General features: G+C 39.3%; 1 protein-coding gene across 2 annotated transcripts in view; it reads left to right on the forward strand.

The window, feature by feature from the left end:
* nherf1b (NHERF family PDZ scaffold protein 1b) overlaps positions 1 to 22,289 on the forward strand; it is a 40,863-nt gene that overhangs the window by 13,007 nt on the left and 5,567 nt on the right. For both annotated transcript variants that reach the window (XM_088320217.1, XM_088320134.1), the window contains exons 2-4: positions 9,460 to 9,630; positions 15,298 to 15,451; positions 20,085 to 20,125. In XM_088320217.1, coding sequence (XP_088176343.1) covers positions 9,460 to 9,630; positions 15,298 to 15,451; positions 20,085 to 20,125 — 366 coding nt within the window. The remainder of the gene's footprint in view (positions 1 to 9,459; positions 9,631 to 15,297; positions 15,452 to 20,084; positions 20,126 to 22,289) is intronic.

Raw genomic sequence — 22,289 nt, forward strand, 5'->3', positions numbered from 1 at the left:
CAATCCTGAAACGTGTTACAATAAAAATAGTTAACTCAAACATCGCTTTAACATTGTGCGTAAGACCACATTAACTCATTAAAAACAGTTTATGGATTTCAATGCCATATATTCGGTACCTGTTCCACTCTCATTTAGAATCGATCAATGAACCGCACCGCTGATCATGTTATCAACAAGGAGTTTATATGGCCCGACAAAGTACAACTGAATACAGTAAGCACAGAGTGCAAGAATTTCTCCCCAACTGGTTTTCTCCCTACCATATATAAGCTGTATTTAAAACTATAAATTAGAATACTGAAATCAACGGGTCAGCTCAACGCAGCATCCATTATTTAATCGTAAACTTATTTTTGAAATACACCTCAAATGAAAAAAAAAATTCGTTGGACACAACTCAGAAATGGAGGAGGAAATCTTCGAGTGGTTTAAAGCACAGAAACAAAATAGATATGGAATGTCTCTGCAAAGTGTTCGTTTGCTAGCTCCCTACTCCAAGGCCACTGAGTTTGTGTGTACATTTAAATAATATAAATGTCCTTTTTAGTGTCTGCTTTTTTGTGCGTTTTTATTATGTATATATTTTATTTACCAACATATTTATCAAATGACATGCAAAAAGAATGACACTCATATTATCAAAATTTGTATTTATATGGCGTAATATAGTACTCTGCTTTATTCTAAGTGTTTCAAAACTAATCTTATAAAATGGTCTATTAAATATAATATTTCTGTCTGAGCCTCCGTCTTTGCTTTCATCAGTCGTGAAAAGTGATGACAGGCCAGCACGTCTGCACCCAGCAGCAAAGTGTGTCTCTTACTTATTTGTATCTGCGTGACTGACCTCCATATTTAATGGAGGCCCCAGAACTTGTAAACTGAAGAGAGTACATTTGTTTTTAGTTTATGGATCAATCAAGTTTTTCATTTACCAGCTCAGTAGCCTAGATGGTAAGGCGCCCGCTTTGAGACTGGGAGGTCGGTGGTTCGCGCCCCGGCCGAGTCATTCCTAAGACTTAAAAAGTGGTCGGCGGCGCCCTCTGTTGGCTGCGGCTGCATCGGCTCGCTACAACGGGTCAGGTGCAATCGACATTTCGTTCTGTGTACATTGTTACACAGAATGACAATACAAGGAAATTATTATTATTATTATTATTATTAAGTACATATTTAAAAAATCAAATATCAAAGACATATCTTCATCAATGAGATTTGTTTTCTACTGTTAGCTTGATTACACAAAAATAAACATTCACCTAAAAAAATATTGCTAGTGGTTAAGGGATCCAACCAACCAACCAATCATATGCCAAAACCAAGTCTCGGTCCGATACCTTGGCAATGCATGATGACCAATGATACCATATTTATCAAATATATTCTGCATTTATGCAGAAATATACACAAATACATTAATAAGTACAGTTTATATTTTATTTAAATGAAATGAAATGAAATATTATAGCAATGTCGATTTGATTCTGTATAATAGAGGCATGTAGCAATGTAGCTATGCATGCAGTCATGACTCAAGTGCTAAATGAAAAAATAAATTCAAGCATGTGCATAAAGCATCAGATTTTTCAAATGGGTTTACATGAACAAGAATTCTGTGAAGGAAATAAGTAACACAACTGTCTTAATAGGTTTATATGAAAACTGAGTATGAGTATAAATGGGTTAAGCACACCTTTACATAGCCTTAAAACCAAAGTAATTTTGTCAATTCAGATCTTAAATAGAGCTTGTTTTTAATCAGCCATAAATACTGGATGAGTGCTGAGGTGTAAAAACTGACACATCTATATTCTTTTGCAAGTGCTCATTACCATGTTGGATGCTGCAGCGGACACAGTCTTATATTTTGCGTGCTCTTGGTGCAGCTGATCATTTGTTGGCCTTAAATGTAGACTAGCTAAAAGCAGGCTTCAGTTAATGCACAGAAAGGAAGCAGGCAGATACAGCTCTGCAAACAAATTTGCCGGATAATATTGACATTCACAAATAGGACAGCAGTGAACATTGAAAGCTCTAATAATTTAATGTATTTTAGCCTGGAGTACAGTTGTGGGTAAAAGTCAGACAATACGAAATGATTAACTGGCCTGTATACATATACAAATTGTTTTATTGTGCTTGTGCATGACCGTGCGTATGTGTTTGTGTATTTAAATGCTGACTGTCTTTGCTTGGGAGTTCACTGTGCAGAGGACAGGAAGACTGGCCGGGAAGATAGAACTTGTCGTCTGATGGAACAGAGCTGCCAGGTAGCAGCAGGTCATCTAGATGTGTTTAAAAAAAGAAAATGCATAATGCGTTCTTTGGACATAAAACAGAACTTGCAAGGGCATCTTTCAGATAGCCTTAGTCTGTTAATCAATGTCTCGCATTTTGTTTTATCGCAGTTTTACCCCTGCTGTGTTGATGGACATTGTCTGTTTTCGGGGCTTTTCCCACTGGTGTCTTTTGATACAGGAACCCTGTCGTGAATGTAGCATTAGCCTCTTTTGTGGATTTTGGCCCATCCAGGAATGGATGTTGGGGACAGTATGTTGCTTTGTTCCCCTACTCAGCCTGCCTCGCAGCTGGTTCAGTGGTCCAGCTTGAAATCCAACACTCCCATCCCACCTGGGAGAGTCCTGAGCAACAGACCTGGCATATGGGTGGTTACACAAATACCATAATACTACAATAGCATGTACATCAAACATTTATTGCGTTAGTCTGGACAACTGTTAATCTGTGCCCCAAAAGAGGCATGACAATCACAAGGTTCTTGAGTCTGCCGGATTTGTCGTGTTAGGGAGTAACTGTGGCGCATGACTGAGTGTTATTCTGCTCCTAATTTTTATGCTTGAACTTTCTGGGGCCCTGTTCCCTCAATGAGGTTGTGGGAACAAGAGCAGAATAATCAAAATTGAGACTTGAAAGGTGGAGCAGCTGAGCGTGACAGCTACATTATCAGCAGAGCTTACTGTAACAGATGCTTGAACAGAAGGAGGCCAATTTATAATGCTGGGTATAAAAAAAAAATCAAACTCCCATTTTAAGTGTTTTCTATTTCAGTTCTACAGTTGTGTGAAATGAGCCAGGTTGAGTTTGGACATGTGAAAATAATGAAGAGTGGCATCCCCAAAGCCCCACAAACCTAAACCAGTTTCTATTTCCTCTGTCATGAGCCATGATTTTTTTAATCTGTTATGGGACCAATAGTACTCTGAAATGCAGAGTTAGTTTTTATGAACTATTCTAAGCAGGTCAACCATGACTTCCCCTATCACCAATGTGTTCTATGCAGCCCACCTGGTCCTTTGTTAACTCGTGTGTGCCAGCAGTTTTTCAGCATTATATATATTTTTTTAAGTTCAATATTAAGGTTAGTTGCTATACAAGCAAATGAAGGTTGTAGCCCTCTTTGGTCACTAAAATCAAAGTGTACTTTTCTATACGGTTAGGGTTTGTGAAAATACTGGTTTACAAGGAAGAAACTGAGAAAAGAGGGTTTTGTGGAAGGATGTATTACACCCTATTGAGATATTCTTTGTATCTACGAGTGCACACAAAGGAGATTATTATAGATTTCTTGTGAGCTCTTTGATTATGTTGATGTCTTTGATAATTTGCCTCAAGCTGACTAAGGTGCAAGTGTTCTATACTGAAGTACTGAATAATCTTGTGACTCACATGTGTTTGGAGAATTTAAAATTAGGCCTTGCATTGTTTTGGAATGATTGGTATTCAACACAACTTGTCCGATTTGGACACCAGAGGCAGACATTGGAAGTAAAGGATCTGTTTTGGTTGTCTGAAAGGTTGCAAAGAACGGAAACCTTCACACTTTAATGATCTGTATATAATTCAATTTTGATCAATTTAATGACGTACTCTCGTAGATTTTAGGGCAAATAACCACTGAAGTTGTCATGACAAAAAGTGCTGCACATTTCATGTAATGTTTTTTGTTTTTGATGTCTTGTTTAGTATCTTTAGGGGAATAAATGATCTTGTAATGAAATTGTAACCACTTTTGTGACCTTTCTTTCAAAGAACAAAACAAAGGGAAGTTGTATTTCTTTTGTGTGTGTTAACAACTGGTGCAAACAATGTTATTGCGTGCTGATTTGTCCCCCGATTGTTCTTCAGATAGAAAATGAGTAGTGGTTATAGAACTTAAGAAGAAATGACAACGAAAAGTAAATGTATCACCTACAAACGCATTTTAATTTGTTTTCTACCATACTTTGTTTTTCTTCCATACTTTTCATGTGCATTACCTTGGGATTGTAGTGTCGTTCCCTTCTATGTCTCTGCTAATATACCTTTTCATAATGCATTTTACATGCTGTAGCACCGCGTTGTGGAAGCCACAATATGTCATACGACATTCTTTCGAGTGCCACTCCCCCTTAAAACACTAACATTTTAACCACAGACTTAAACTGTCCAGTGTGGTCTTTCGCTGACTGGTCTGGGCATCTATTACAGATAAGAAAAAAAAACAGACAGGCTGCATCAAGAATTTTGCAATTGTGTTCTTTCACATCAATGGACCAAATAGAGGCAAATGCAGACAATCTACATATGGTTACAATGGAATCTGATTCACAAGGAAAGTAATTGGGAAAGTGTTAGAAGTGAAAAAAAAAAAAAAGCAGAAAATATAATTAAACTATTTCTTACTGATTGAACTACACATCAGTTTTTCAGTCACCAATGGGAATATTTTTTCTACTGCTGTGTATATGTAGCTGTTGAACTTTTTTTTTGCATTGCTGATATTATTTTCATTGACCAACCATGATGACCATTATACCGCTAGTGCAGGCCTCGGGCTCAAAACCAAACAGGCAAAGGATGGTGAAATAGGGCCCCGCCACCTCCCCAGGGCCAGATAGAGAATAACGGATAAGAAGCGGATTAAAAAAAGAATCAGTCAATTGGGGCCTTAATTGGATTTCCTTGTCCACCCAGGTGTTGTCTGGTCTCCCTCGGGACACATTGTTGTTTCCTCTCCAGGGTTATTTAAGTCTCAGAAGTGTTTCTCTCTCTCTGTTTCTATGTTGTTATCTTCTTTGATCAGACACGATCAAATATGAAGTATTCATAGCTATTTACTTCATACGGTCCCTAAAACTCCCTTGCATGGGTTGAGGATGGTTTACCTGTGCTTTAGTTTTTTTATTCTGTGTTTGAAAATGTTACTGTTTAGATTTTGCTTTGATGTCAGGAAGTTGGTCAGTGCTGAAGGAAACACACTGAGATAAAATGTGTCAATAGTTCCTGTCTAACACTTCCCCCCTACGAGCGAAAGCTTGTGTCACTGAGAGGTTGATCATCCTGAAACAATGCCCCGCCCCACAATGAATGGACCTTAATACATGATATTTAATTCGAAGGCAGCCGATAGTAATGATTGCGTGTAGAACCAAATGTAGTACGGTGATACCTCAGACCATAATCTGTTAGGGATCAGTGTTTGCATGGCTGATGCTGCTATCGGTTAGTTAGTGTGTAAAAGGGAAAAGTGTGACGCACATTGTAAAGCACTTTGAGAGGTCTTCATTGACTTGAAAAGCACTATATAGATGCAGAACATTTACATTGTTGGAACATTGAATTGTTTGAGTGCCAAAACATTATTTCCATACGAAGTAATGCTATTTGTTTCATAAATTTGAATAAAACCTGTAGCCAAACAATTTTAAGTACCCAAAATATTACTAAAACATGTACCAAAAATAAAATTATCATTCAAATGTGTAGATTAGAAAGATTAAAGATAATAAAGTTTGATGGTTGACACTTGTAGACCTCATGTTTTGCAATGATTTCTCCATCTTTCCTCTTTGCCTTTCCCTTATTACGAACTTTCTTGGGACCCATTAATATTAGCAAAAAAGGCATTGAATTGCACAATATTACAATAAGTTCTCAACACGTGCTGTCGGACTGACGATCCCTCTCAAAATAATTCTACTTAAATGGGCTAGAGTAGCCAAGATGGCCTCTTATCTCATTCAGCCAAGTATTCTGCTGTGTGGTTTCTGATATTTTGTTTGAATTAGAAAGCAAAAAATAATTGAATTTTTGGGTTAAATATAGTGTTTCAAGTACCCAGGTACCTCAGTACTGTTGAATAACATATTGTAACTAACTAACTGTCGTATGTGTCTTCCATTCACATAAAAGATTATCCACAATGCCAGTTGTTTGTAAATAGATTATCAATTTGTAATCAACAGTACACTTCTTCAGTGCATTGTGTAAGTAGCCTTAACACAACCGTTTCATCTTCACAAGCTCAAAGTTATGTTTATCAGATTATTGCTGTGCACCTGCAATGAGCACTTCTATAAAGATAACAAAGAGGGTAATAAGTAGCAGAACCACGTCGACATGTCTTAGTCACTTGTGTGACTAGTGTGTTCAGCAAATTCCATTCATTACTGTCCCTCTTCTTTTCTTTCCTGTTCCTTTAAATAGATGGTTCCCAAGAACAGGTTGTGTACCACATTATATTTGCGAAGGTAGGATCCCAATAGCATTGAAAAGATTCATGATTGTGTTTCAATGCTTCGGCCCACTGTCCTTGTTGCTCACCAAGAAAGTAAAACAAAGAGAGTGGAACAGTAGCTGGTGGTCAACTTGACATCTCAACTTTCCAACTGACAGGAGGTTTGCCTTTACTGTGTGTGGCGGATAGAATTCCTGTAGCAAGAATGCTCACAAAGACTGTGGTTCAGTCAAGTTAAACTGAACATTAACCCACACTAGATAGGAAAAAAGCCAAGCTTCATCTCTTTGGCGTGCGTTGCGCACTTTGCATTGCGTAAACAGCTCTGCTTGACACTTAAGGTTAAAGATGGCAGTTCATAGAGAATCGCTGTCGTGTAATGATTGACCCGCCTGTTGAAAGTCCAAAGTGCTTATCAGGTGCGAATCTGATCAGCACAAAACAAGTTCAGCTGCACTCAGTTGGAAAATATTAATTTACTGTTGACAGCAAGGTGCTGTCAGTACAGTCAATTAAACATTATTGCAGGGATGGACACTTTTTTTGTTACCTGTAATTGCTGGCCAAAAGCGTAGATTTTAAATCTCCAGTGTCGAGATTTTGCATCGCGTGTTAATAAGTCAAAGATGACTGTATAAATTGGTTACACATCTCAGTGTTTAGCTTTAGGCTTGTCTTGTTACCTAAACTTTCGTCAGTGTTTTTCCTTCACCTTTGTGCATTTTGTCATGACGCCTTCTGTTGGAAATTCATTAAATTGATGACAAAAAGTGTAACATTATCAAGAATATTTTCTGTCTTGAGTTAAATGACAGATGAATGTACGTGTTGGTGATATTGGCATAATTGCGGCTAGCGGTGACAGACAATAATGAAGAAGGTTTTAAATAGGAAAAATTGTCAATTTTGATTTGGACCCATGGACATAAATTGGACCCACAGACAAAGGTCAAAGTATGAATAGAGGGTCAAAAGAAAGCGAGACAAAAAGTAACTCAAGTAAATTATTTTATGGGATTCAAGACAATAACTGATTTTGCATTCAGTAATCACTGTCACTAGGTATGCAATGAAACCACATCTGTTGTGATTCCTATAAGGTGAAAATAACTCCAACATGTATGGTCCCAAGTAAGATTCAAAATGTCCTGTAAAAGAAGGTAAAAGCAAAACTCATCCACTCTGCTAATGGATAATTTTGCTTCTTTTAAATGTCTGTTTTCTCATTTTTACAATGTATTCCAAAAAATGATTCCAGTAAATACATAAAATAAGATTGTGAAATTTATTTTTTATTTTTTATTTTATTTGAGCCAATAATTGTATTTCATCCATTATTGAATACATAGCAAAATATTACAAATCATATTTTGTAAATCTGCCATGAAATAAATTCTGCATTGTTGTATTCTTATTATTTTGTAAAAAAATAGAAAAAGATCATCTGCACCGCTTATCCTCAGTAGCGTCGCGGGGGTGCTAGAGCCCATCCCAACCATCTTCCGGCAGTAGGCAGGGGACACCCTGAACCAGTTGCCAGCCAGTCGCAGGGCACACAGAGACATACAACCACTCGCTCATTCACCCCTATGGACAATTTGGACCGGCCAATTAACCTGACATGCATGTTTTGGGGAATGTGGGAGGAAACAGGAGAGCCCGGAGGAAACCCACACAGGCAAACTCCACACGGGCAGGCTGCGGTAGCTGGACTTGAACCCTGAACCTCCGCACCGTGAGGCTGCTCGCTAATCACCCACCGTGCCACTGTGCTGCCCCAAAGAAATGATAATAATATACAGTAATAAAATCAATGAAATATGATCAAATGGAAAAAGTTACCTCCTAGAACCCCTGGCACAAACATTGATTCCTATTCAAAAACTTTGATGAGAACAACTTTATATGCTCAACTTGGGACGAATTATAGCATATAACTGTTTAAAGGATAAAAACAAAACTGTAGGAAAAAAATGAAACTGTACTATAGTCAGCAGTAGTTAAGTCCCTCAATATTTGCTGTGAAAACAAATTTGGAACGCTGGATGATATTTATTGTATTTTAGTTCCTGTATATTTGGAATGATAGTTAACAATTAAAGTCACTTTGGGAGGGTTCAGTCAGACCCAACAGTTACAGGATACGGTTAATAGACAAAGCAGGTTTGTCTCATCATGCTGCCTCTTGCCAGTATTTCTATAGAAGGCTTATGAGTCATTTCTATATAATTAGTGGTTGTACGTTTCCCTCACTGACAGAGGAGAGTTGATTGGACACACAGACAAAAGGTTATCCTGACTTTACTCTCCTCCCCTGTGGGCTGCCAGGCTTATAACTCGTACAATGTTCTGATTGCTCCAATTGAAAAGCCATTAATGTGTTCTCAGCTAAATAAAGGACTTCATCTTGCAACGGAAGGGAGGTCCAGAGATTTAGGAGGTTTTTTCCTGGATGACAATAACGCATCCGTCCTGCCATCGCAGGGTGGGGGACTGGATGAGAAGAGGTAGTTCTGGGTCAACGCCCAGCAAAGTCCATTGTCCTTAGAGCTCTTGAAACACGCCGGAAGTCGTCCCTTCCTCAAGTGCCCCTTGGTTAGTCCTCCTCAAAACTTCCCTCCAATCACCCGCTTCCATTCAAGAGCAGCTTCCTTCCTAGCGAGCAGCTGTTGTCACCAGGCTTAATGTTCAGTTTTCTTTTATTTGGGACCACCGCAAACACATCGCTGAGTGCATCAGCATGCAGCAACCTCCTGCATGTTTGACCTGGGGATCATATTCATGCTTAACGATTCCCTCGAGCTCTCAGTCCTCTTTGTGCCGCTTGTTTTTCACGAGCTGATACCGATGGTTAGAGAATTTATAATTCATCAGGCCTGACATTCGCACACAATGCAGCACATTCCAATATCTTCTTTCTCTCCCCTGTCCTTTTGCAGGAAGTTGGCCCCGAGCTGCGGCCCCGTCTGTGCGTGATCCGGCGAGAGGCCAACGGATATGGCTTCAACCTGCACAGTGAGCGGGCACGGCCAGGCCAGTACATCCGAGCGGTGGATGAAGACTCCCCTGCAGAGAAGGCCGGCCTGCAGCCTAGAGACAGGATAGTTCAGGTACCTTTTAATGACCTACAAGGCAACACAGCAGATCTAAATATGCAATTGATATGTTCAATGTACTACTCATACATAAATATTATCATCAAATATTGTATATTTAAAATACACACACATATGTATATATATATATATATATATATATATATATATATATATATATATATATATATATATATATATATATATATATATATATATATATATATATATATATATATATATATATATATATATATATATATATATAACCTATATATGGACAACACGGCGGCGCAGTGGTTAGCGCTTGTGCGGCACAGTTCATGTCATGGGAACCTGTCGTGGGTTCAAATCCAACTCGAGACTTCCTGTGCGGAGTTTGTATGTTCTCCCCGTGCTTGCGTGGGTTTCCTCCGAGCATTCCGCTTTCCTCCCACGTTCCAAAAACATGCATTTCAGGTGAATTGGCTGGTCCAAATTGTCCCTAGGTGTGAATTAGCGAGCGAGTTGTCTGTCCCTGTGTGCCCTGCGATTGGCTGGCAACCAGTTCAGGGTGTCCCCTGCCCACTGCCCGATGATTGCTGGGATGGGCTCCAGCACTCCAGCAAATAGCATCTGAGTCACTTAAGTAATTTTCTGGTAACATAATTATATATATACATATATATATATATATATATCTACCACAGCAATATCCCATAAGTGGGAGGTGGCTAGAGTCATTTCTGACTCTTTTTGGGAGATTGATTCAGTGGAGGGGTTTCCTAGCCCCCTCGCTCAACCCAACTGAGGTGTTGAGAGTCATTAGGTGACCAAACCCCCCAATTCCAACCCCTAATGCTGAACGCCAAGCAGGGAGGCAACGGGTACCAATGTTTGAGTCTTAGGTATGACTCGGCCGAGGCCTGAACCACAACCTCCCAGTCTCGGGACGGGCGCCATACCCCCAAGGCCACCGAGCTGGCCACCGAGTGGTAACATGATTACCACTATTTAATCTCTGAAATCCCCTGGTGTGTCATTGTTAACTGTGGAATAATCAGCATCGTACAGGGGCTGGTCAGTGCGGTATGTGTGACCATCTTAGTATCTTGGTTAACGGGACTTGGTTTAGAGACTGGATGATGTATTTTTTAGCAGCAACAGTTTGGAAAAGTTGTTGAACAGGTAAAATTTTAGTACTGACAAATCGATGACGTCTTTCGTTGCTGTAGTATGTTTTCCCATCCATCCATTTTAGACAGTATTTTGTCTCTTTTTTTTTTATCTGGACGCGAGAAGTACTGCTTATGTAAATGAACCTACTTCTTATGCATTATTTAATTGGCATAGAAGGAATGCAATATATAAAATGTAGAAAATAATAGAATAATATTATATTCTTTATTGTCATAGTACAGAATTTTTTTTACTGTTTTACCTTAACTTATAAATAATGGGCTGCTCTCTTTGAATTAAACAGATCTCGAGAACGTATAGCTCGCGAGTCAGGTACGGTTCGTTTCATAAGTAGATCTGGCTTGGAAACAATTGAGAGATGGGATTTCTCTGTGTCATTCCATTTTTAGTTAATGCCAAGCCGAAGCGACACAGTAATTACTGGGTTCGGTCCAGAATGTATAGAGCAGAGAAAGTCCCAACTCCAGTCTACAGTCACGTTGTTACACCAACAGACCCCTTTTTGGTTTTGCATTTGAAATCCTGTATATGGAGGCTCATTTAACAATGTATATTCACTGTAGGGATACGTTTTGATGAAATACCACAGAACAAACTGAAAACACCTGGAAATTGTCAACATAGTTTTTAATGTATATAATGACGTAATATAATGTAAGTAATATCAGTATTTTTATGAAAAATAACCAAATTATTACTTGTTTTACCCATTTTGTGTGTGTGTCTGTGTATTTCACATAGTGTTATTTTCTTATAGCATATTTAATGTTTTATACAGCTTTTTGACTTGCATTTTGGTGTCAAATACATATTGATTTAATTCAAACACCCGAAAACATCAGCCAAGCACACACAGAAATTTAATTGGGTGTATACATTCTTTCTAGCGTACTCTGCGTAAGTTGCGAGAAATTAATAAATGATCAAGGATGCCGTTGAGGACATTTAAGACGAATGTAGGAATTAAAGATGTCAAAGATTTGCGGAATGGAGGACAAATATTGATCACTCGATTTCCAGGCTTATAACTGTAAATACGTCACATAGCTGAAGGCAAATAAGTCTGTATCCTTCTCGTTTGCAGTAATTTTTTTTTACAATTTTACAAAAAACTCTGCTCGCACCCTGTTTTAAAATATTTATAACAAAAAGGACAGTCAGAATGAGCCTCATTAAGTAACTGCTAGAGAGAAACAAATTTTACGTGGCATATTTGTTGATATGGGACGCGGGCCATGGCATTATCATTACTTTATAGATTATTTTCAAATTATCAAACTTCACACGTTACATTAAAAAAAGCATAACAGAAAGTGGAGTTTTCAGGGATAGAACGTGGTCTGGTGTGGGGCTTACAATCCCTTTCCGAGGGCCCCCAGACAGCCTCACCACCCACCGAGGAGTGGGCTTTGAGGGGAGCAGAGCGCCATTGTTGCTGCTATTACTGGCCAGGCCGCTATTGTCCAGCTTCCTCTGTGGGACTGGCTTTGACAAGCCGGTCCACCCTGTGACGTCATTACACACACAAACACGCACACACTCTCTGAGACACTTCTCGAATGTTTTCCCATGGTGAAATTTATCCAAGACCTCCAACTAGATCAATCAATCAATCAATCCTATCACATACTCAAAGTGGTAATCTTTAATGGATATCGGGAGCAGGAATTTTTTTCCCCAATTTGTTTGAAAGAATGTGTGTAGAGTGCATGCGTATGTGCTCAGACTCAGGATTTCCTGACCCCAGGCAGACCAAGTGATACAATTGACTTGGCGGGAAACACAGATTTCATATGCAGTGTTACCTCTACATCCGAGCAGTGTTGGCCACGTTACTTTAAAAAAAAGGGAATAGTTATAGTTACTCACCTCCTCTTTCAAAAAGTCCCTGAGTTAGTAACTGAATTACTCCATGGGAAAAATAACTACTTACCAGAGAAATCAACTTGTTTTGTTAATTTTAAAAGAAGTTGTATGTCAAATAAATTGAAATATTTTGAGCAGTATTTGAGTCAGTTGAATAAAGAAGAACAGACAGGTAGTTTTGTTGTAAAACCTTGTAATATTTATTGCACCTCCACAGCAACAGATTCATCCCACACCTGAAGTGCAAAAAATATAGGTTTTAGATCAGGGGATGATGTAATAATAGTCTGTAGTTTGCAATAATCGGAGGTCTGTGCAGCCCTTTGAGACTTCTTGTGATTAAGGGCGTCACAAATAAACATGACTTGACTTGACTTTACTAAACGATATAATAGAATAATCAGCAGTAAACAATATAAAACAAAGGTAATACATTAAATGGGAAAGAATGGAGGGGAAAAAGAAACAGAAGAAAATACAATAACAAAAAAAATAAGATAAAAGAAGAAGAAAAAGAATAAACTTTGCGTTTTATATGAATACATTGACACTGAAAAACACAGGAAATACAATTAAAATATTTATTAGTCTACAATATAAAGCTAAAGTAGAAAACAATGTTAACCTTTTTTATGCTCAAAAAAATTTACCAGAATTCCCCAAAAATGCATATTGACTCATCATAAGAGAAAAAAATGCGTCTTGGAGGGAACCATCTGTTGGTTGGTGGGGAGCCGGCTCCCTTTGTTCACTTCCAGGTGTCGACTCATTGTGACGTTTTGTTCACGACCGACCCGAGTCGATTGCCGAGTGCTGTCAAGTTACATATTCTGCAACTCAGCCGTCAGTTGCCTTTTCTTTCGGCGCATAGTCGTAATTGATACTAAATGTATGGTAACCACTATTTTGATTTGTCATATAAATGTGACATAAACAACTCGGGGAAAGCTAAAAACTGCGCTCCTACCCAAACACTGAAAAAATAATGCAGTTAACTGCGTTATTTATAATGGCATTATTCCCAACAATACACACGAGAATTTCGATAGAGGTTACTACTAAAGACCACCTGAAACCGCTTACCGCTCATGACCAAGTCCAGTTTTCACATGTGCCTTCCACAATCAGGCCCCTGATTCTGCACCCTTGGATATAGATGTAGTGAACCTGTATTCCGCAGCGAGTTTGTTTTTATCGCATCTCTTTTATTGCATTTTATAGCATCTCCATTTTGTGACCTTTTGTGACCTCAGCCATGAGACGGAACAGACAAACGGAAATGATGACGATCAGAACAAACCCCCAAAAAATGTGAACAACACAAGCGCAGTGTTCATGTGTGTGATCAAACCTGGAAGTACAATCTGAAAGCAGCGAGTGCCGATCACAAAGCCGCAAAGGAAATAACACAGCGCTTTTCTGCAATAATTTCAGAGGGAGGTTATATTTCTGTGGCAATAAAACATCGAAAAGAAGGACAAACCTGAGAGGCAGGCGTCTACAAAAGAGATTAGAGAGGTGCTGGCTAAGTGGGATGAAGTTGCAGTTGTTAAAAAAAAATAAAAATAAATAAAAAAGTGGCATCTAGCCGTGACACAGCTCACTGTAATGACACCTACCGTATGCAGTCCCTTATAATTTTACATAGACAAATCTCCTTGGATAAGACCTGTGGAAAGTGATACCGCTGAGAGTCCATTTAAAAGAGCAAAAGAAAGTGATTAATAAAAACTGAAACAGGCGGGAAAAAAAAATACTGTGCTTTAAAATATGTTCTTTGTGTACACTGACCATCACTCATATTGCACCCCTTCCCCCTATTTCCTACTCCTGCACCTCCACTAGGGTGGTCCTTATTTTTCGACTTTTAAAATTTCATGCTCTGACCCCTTGAATATGTTCCAATATATACAAAACGTAATTAGGCAAAGTTTCATCAAAATCAAAGGACATTTAGAGGTCGCTCAAGGCCTCTGAAATTTTGGTATGAAAAATAAGGATTTTTCGCACATTATATCAGACCTAGTGTACAAAGTTACTTGTAACTTTTCTTGTGTTACAATTATAAGCAATGGACTGAAATTGGATGTTCTAAAACGCCGTACACATAGGGTTAGGATTTCCGTTTTTTCTCGAAAATTGCCAAAATTTTACCATTTTGGGAAATTTCAAAGTCGTTCAGCTACCTCTAAATATTATCCAAATTGTTCAAAATTGCACACAGTGTGTTTTTATCGGTATAAGAACATATGCGGGGGGTCAGAGCCCAATATTTCAAAAAAAAAAATTTCGACCCCCATTAAGGACCACCCTAACCTCCACACCACACAAACACTTTTATTATGGCGACTCAAGTCCCTTAATTGAAAGTCCTCATAATAATCTCACATTTTATTTTGTTGATATCATCTTATTTATCCTATTACTGTACTTTTATGTTTAATAACGATTTGAATGTGTTTTTTAGTTATCAAGAAGATGTATTTAATAGCTATTCAGATTTCACTTTAAACCTTTTGGGATGTCGGGAACGGAACAATGAGTTTCTAATTATTTCATTCAGGGAAAATTTGCTCGTTACACGAGCAATTCAAGCTACGAGGACCACTGTCGTTACATTTCTCATGCATCTATCAGGTGAACGGTGTGTCGGTGGAGGGCAAAACCCACTCGGAGGTGGTGGCGAGCATTAAAGCCGGCGGGGACGAGGCCCGCCTGCTGGTCGTGGACCCCGAGACGGACGCCTTCTTCAAGCGCTGCCGAGTTGTCCCTACCTCGGCGCACCTCAGCGGTAAGAGGACATTCTCTCTAATCGTTTAATGTTCCACAGAGGCTTTATTGTCAGGGGACGGCATGTCTTGTCAAGCTGAAGGCACAAGTTTTTTTAAAAAAAGCTGTACTTTGCCTCCTGCTGGCTCTTAGCAACAGCTTTCTTCCTCTTGCTTCATACACTCCCTTGCATTTCTGCCTTCTTCTTCAATCCCAAAGTGTTTCTTTTAGGTAAAAACAATATTCATATATATACATTAATCTATTTTTACTTGGTAAGAATACTCAGAATACTTAAGCTAGTTTCGGAATTTGCCAATATATGTAATGTAAGGATTTACTAATAAGTAGTAGTATATATTGTGTCCCATCCCTGATTTCCGGCTACAGCCCAGTTTCCACCTTTATAATGTAAAGACCAGTAATATGTCAGGACCAGAACGGACACAGGACCCAATTGCGCTACGTTTCTCACAGGTTTCATTAAAGGAAAGAAGAAGGGCGCCCACGATCCGGCGTTCGCCAGGCGCGGGAAGCAATTCGCTCTCGTATCCGGATTGTGATCCGAACACGGAAGTGGACCTTCCGTAGCGAGCGATGGCGGTGTCAAGGACGGAAAAACAGGTCGATAGCCGGGACAGGAGAGAAAAACGTGGTCGGGGTCAGAAACTGGTCGTAACCGGAGATAGACGGGAGGAAAAAACGGGACAGGTGGGAGTCAGAGTTGGAAAAGGCTTGCCTAGTATGCACTGAGGTTCGCAGACGGACTGACAAAAGGGGACGGACAGGAGTGGGTTTAAATAGGGGCAGGGAGCCAATCAGAGTCTAAGGCAGTTGGCGCCAAAGGAGCGGGCACAGGTGATTCCAACCGGCAATCATGACATAATAATCGTGCACTGGTTAAAAAGTTCAACATTATTGTACTCTTTACTTTTTTAACTGTTTATAGACGCTTAACTTAAAACTTTAAAAAAACTAATATTTATTTGTTTAACCAAGTAGCAGGTTTCTACCGGGGAATTTGATTTTTCCCTAAACTTTGAGAAATCTTTCTTTTCTAGAGGAGAGATATTTCACCTTGTTTGCAAAACTCACAATTAGTTTAAGCGAGTGGATTTTCTATTTCCAAGTTTAGTGGAGATCTTTAATGAGTTCCAAGATTTTGAATTACGTTTTCATTTCTTTGATCTAATTTTTTGTGGGGTTTGGGGCGGTTTTGTGAGGAAATTGTGGTGACAAGCTTTCATAGGATCATACCTGTACATGTGGGATTACCTGTTTTGTTTTTAATTCTAACTTATTTTATCTAGTTTGATTTTTTTGTAAAACTGGCATCTAACAAATTGGCAAAACATGTGTTGATTAGAGTTTCTAGGATCATAGATGTGATTTTTTGGGGGAGGGATTCGAATAAAAATGGTAGTGATTGGCAATACGAGGGTTAAGCGATAATAAAGCTTACAAACAAGCAACACCTATTTACTCACAGCAAGACAGACTTTTGCAGAATAAATACAAAGTTAATTTGTGTTAACAGGTTTATACAATCAAGAACATGCAATTATTTCAGGATATTTCTATGTTCTTCCCACTTGCAGCAAATTCTATGTTGCTTATCATAGATAGCATGATAGGCAACATCCCTGGTTCATAACCAGGTGGTGGAAACATAGACTATATTTTATGGGCAGCAGTAGGAGGTAAAGCGCTGATCTTGGGATCAAGAGGTCGCAGGTTCGATTCCCGACGCCTTTGTGATATATGTCAAATTGTCCTTGGGCAAGACCTAATGCCCCCGATAAGCAGGTAGTTGCCTTGTGTGAGTGTGTATGAATGGGTAAGTGTGAAGCACATTGTAAAGCGCTTTGGGAGGTCTTCATTGACTTGAAATGCGCTATATAAATACAGACTATTTACATTTACATTTAGCAGTGCATTAAAAAAAATCACATCTAAGAATTGTTATACAACGTACTCAATTTGAAATGATCAAGAACTAATAAAATATTGGAAAACACATACATTAACATTTATGGGTAATGAGCTTCTACAGAATGAGAGATGTGGGTTTTTCTTTTTTTTCCCAAATGTCTTGGAGCCTAGCTGTTTCAACCAACGCCTTTAGGGGGAGTCCTAACACAGTCAACGTGTGCGTGTACGTGTGTGACCAAATTGTTCAACTCAGCTCCAAGACACTCCGCGTGTAGTCATGGAGGCTGCCATCCGTTGGCATGGTAACCCACCCAAAAAAGAAAGAAATGCACTCAATGGCGCACGCTTTTATTAAAGAGATAGTGCGCATCTGATCATCACCCCTGCCTTAGTAACACGGAGGATGCACATAGACAAACTGTTTTGTCGGAGCTTTGCAGGACTAAAGAGAAGCAAACGGTTGAGCAAATGTATTATAAACTTCTGGATTGTTTCCAAGATGGTCACTCTCTACCCGTCTTTGATTAAGAATACAAGAGCACCACGGGGAAGATATTGGTTTCCCAGGTAACCGGCTGTTTTTTTTTTTTGCACGCTGCCCACTCGGAGGGCGGCGGCCTATCCTGACTCTTAACTCTGTTGCCCTCTTACACTCAAACATGCACACGCATAGACAAACACTGACACAGACACGCACTCTTCCATGCACGGTGGCCAGCTCGACAGGACAATTGTTTGGTTTCCAAGGAGCTCACTGCAAGAGTCCTCTCAGGCCTCCACAGTTCTAGGACATGGAGAGGCTTCTTTCTTAGCCAAGCCTCACACACACACATGCAATAATCCAGCACACACACACAATATAGAGGAGGACGTGTGGCACAGATTAATACTGGAGAAGTAGCTATTATCTCCTTTAATAGGCCATTGCCAGCCGAGAGATGGAAGGTAAGGGAAGCCTGCAGAGTGAGCTTGTTGATTTTTTTGGGCAGAAAAGTTGCTAAATAAAAAGTATTGCGTGGAAAACCCTTTGGGCTACTTTTTGAACCATTAACGTTGGGGTGCTACTGTTTGAGGTGTCCTTAAAAAGTTAAAAATTAAACATTTTTCGAATAAATATGTGCTAACAATGCCCAATTTGGTTCAAAGAGCCCTCATGCTTTATTTTCCAATGCGCCTGTCTGCTTTCATCTTACGTTTATTAGAGCTGTTCGAAGTGGAACATATTAGGTTTGAGGAATGGCGGCTAGGTGGAGTGCTGAAAATTGATCTCATGCAAGTTTTTCTCACATTTTTATTTCTCAGCATGAAAATGGTGTAAGATAGAAAAGGACTGCTACTAGTTCAAACGCCAACCCCTGAAAAATAGTTTATTCAAACGCATCCAAGATATGCACGTTCGTGCACGCGCAACATGAATGAGCTGAGTTGTATTTGTATTTGTATGTATTCATTTGTATTCAGCCAGTATAAACCATAAACATGATATATACAAGAAATTATTTGACACGCGAACTCTCAATAATGATAAAAAAATAGAAGTAAAAGAATAAAGTAATAAAAATACTGTAGTGTATAAGACAAAGCAATTATATAGAATAGATTAAAAAGAAAGAATATGTAAATAACAAGACTAGAGTAGAATAGGTCGGAGGAACTTCGTTGGCTTAATAATGCTATACATAATAAGCTAATCAATTCCCGTTGAACATGTGAATAGCGGAAGGGTAAAAACTCTCTTCATGACGTGTAGTCTTGCTCACAATGGAGCAAAGACGGCGACCTGACGGCAGGTAATCAAAGTACCTGCGAGCAGGGTGACTGGGATCGTCTATAATTTTTAGTGTCCGTTTTCTAGTTCGTTCGATGTAGATAGTATGCAGGGACGGGAGGCCAGTATCTATTATTTCCTCTGCTGTCCTCATAAGTGATTCCATCTTTGACAATTCTTTCTGATTGACACGACCAAACCAAACTGTGATGGACCTAGTTAAAACGGATTCAATGATAGCACAATAAAAATTGACCAGAATGAATTGACGGACTCCAAATGATTTAAGTTGACAAAGGAAGTAGAGCCTTTGTCTGGCTGACTTTAGAATATCAATAGCTTTGACAGTCCATGTGAGGTCAGCTGACAAGTAAGTACCCAGAGACTTGAATGAATGGACCAGCTCGACCTCACTACCATTAATTGACAGTGGCACTGAGGCTGCAATGATGACACAAGCCAGGAGATGGCGGAAGAGAGTGACAAAGTTCCAAATCATGTAAAGCTTCTCTAACGTTCTCTTATTGCCGGGACATGCCCACGTTTGTGGTTATCCAGGATGGATTTTTGTAATGTCATGAAAAGGTACCCCTTTTTTTTCAAGACAAAACCCCAATGTCTTAACGGTTAACTCACTGGTAGCACTCTGCACGGCCAAAACCATTAACTCGACATGATTTAATTTGTTTTTAAAACCATTCAAATGAAAGCAAAATGAAAATATCTGTGAGATTTTGGTATCTTGAGCTTGGTCAGAGTGTCCACTTTTAAAATCGATATAAAAATGTTGTGACCGTCGCATAAAGGATCAGCAGTTAGGTAATAAACATCTCATCGTAGTGTAAATAACACACGATGCCTTCATACCCTTGCAAGCCAAGCTTTCAATTGCACAATTTAATGTTAAAGTATTTCATCGCAGTAACAGTTTTGGCGCTTGTTTTCATATCTACAGGTCCATTACCTGAGCCTGATGTCAACGGGGGAACGGAGAAGGTAAGTCTTGTTCACATTATGGGAGGAACTCGAAATTTCTTTCATGTTTATTCTGATACAACGGAGAAGTGTTGCTCTGAGGCGTTATTCATCACCACATTCCATTCGGATGGAACGTCTTTTCCTATAATTGTATTAAATACAGACGGCACAATAGAGAGGGCTCCTCTCTATGTGCTGTCTAAGAAAAATGACTTTTGTGTTTAAAGCAGCAGAGTGTTACTAAACATTCACGATCATTGCTAACTAGCCAAATAGCAAAAAAAATTGGAATGCCAATATATTTACTTAAAAGGACATTGTGCATTATTTAGCATCTCCTAATGGTAAAAAAACCTGATTAAACATCCCAAAAATGTATATATATTTTTTATAATAAGCAAATATACATGAACTATCATGTAAATTGGGCAGCAGGGCAACTGAGTGGTTGGCGCGTCCGCGGCATAGTTCTGAGTTCATGAAATCGAACTTTCTTGTGTGGAGTTTGCATGTTCTCCCCGTCCTTGCGTGGGTTTCCTCCGGGCACTCCGGTTTCCTCCCACATTCCAAAAGCATGCATGTCAGGTTAAATGCCCAATCCAAATTGTCCCTAGGTGTGAATGAACAAGTGAGTTGTCTGTATCTGTGAGCCCTGCGACAGTTCAGGGTGTCCCCTGCACACTGCCCGGAGATAGCTGGGATGGGCTCCTTCACCCCCGCGACCCTACTGGGGATAAGCGGTGCAGATAATGGATGGATGGATATCATGTAAATTAGATTTTTTTTCAATACTCCTAGGAGAGGAGATGTATATTTATTTTACATCAAATTAGGCTTATCTAAAGCAGCCGTCCCAATCTGTTGTCTAGGGGGCAATGGCGAGATGATAGTATGTGGCCCCTAACTTCATATGAAAGGTTAAAGGGACATTGGGTACTCTTTATTTTCTCTTTGTGGTTCAAAAATGTAATCATAGACAAAAACAATTGAAATGAGCAAAAACTACTTGATAATTTACCAAAAAAATAAAAACCTCACAAAAGGTTGGGCAAATAATAATTAGAAGAACAATAGTGCAGTATGGTCACTTTTAGTTGCTGTTTAATCCCTCACTTATGTAAGAGCTCACTCTTTCGCCAGCGAATGGAAAAATAAATGAGCTATTAACCAGAAATGTTCGATCGAGTCTTCCTTTCCAATCAGAAATGAATGGGCAGCATTGTTATGTAGCACACGCTGATTAAAAAGTGGGAAATTTGGGAATTCCAGGTCTCTTTAGAGAAGGGCTCTTTCCGTTGCGGCTACCAAACGGGTTGTCAATTATTTTTTTATTATGATAAATTATTAATAGTAATGAAACATGCACCAGACTGATTCCTTTTGAAAGTGTGTTATGCTAGTATATTATAATAGCCTTTATTGTTTCAATAATCAGCAAAGTTTTACCTAATTTAAACTTTCAAATTGTTTATATGACGCAAACAACACACTCATATGGATCAGCCCTGAGTGCCTTCGAGGGAGAGAAAGAGCGAAAGTAAGTGAGGGAGAAAGAGAGAGAAAAAGATATAGTGTTAGATAGAGAGAAAAAAGTAGAGAGCAAAAGAGAGGTAGGGAAATAAAGAGTGAAGAGGAGAGAGAAAAAGAATGTTAGAGAAAAAAGAATGAGTAAGAAAAAAGCGATAAAGATAAAGAGAGAGAGAGAGAGAGAGAGAGAGAGGGGGGGGGGGGGGGGGAGAATAAGAGATTGAGAAAAAGAGTAACAGAGAAAATGAAAGAATGAAATATAGAGAGAAAGCACGGTGGGGCAGTGGTTAGCGCGTGTGCGGCACAGTTCCTAGGTCGTGAGATCAAACCTCCTGTGTGGAGTTTGCATGTTCTCCCCGTGCTTGCCTGGGTTTCCTCCGGGCACTCCGGTTTCCTCCAACATTCCAAAAACATGCATGTCAGGTTAATTGGCCGGTCCAAATTGTCCTTAGGTATGAATGAGCGAGCGAATTGTCTGTCCCTGTGTGCCCTGCGACTGGCTGGCAACCAGTTCAGGGTGTCCCCTGCCCACTGCCCGAAGATGGCTGGGATGGGCTCTAGCACCCCTGCGACCCTGATGAGGATAAATATAGTGAAAAATAAAACTAGAAAGTGAGAAAAAGAACGAGAGAGAAAGAAAGAAAGGGAGAAAAGG

This window comes from Urocampus carinirostris, chromosome 1 (genome assembly GCF_059441175.1).
Source record: "Urocampus carinirostris isolate Australia breed hairy pipefish chromosome 1, RoL_Ucar_1.0, whole genome shotgun sequence".
Classification (NCBI taxonomy): Eukaryota; Metazoa; Chordata; class Actinopteri; order Syngnathiformes; family Syngnathidae; genus Urocampus; species Urocampus carinirostris.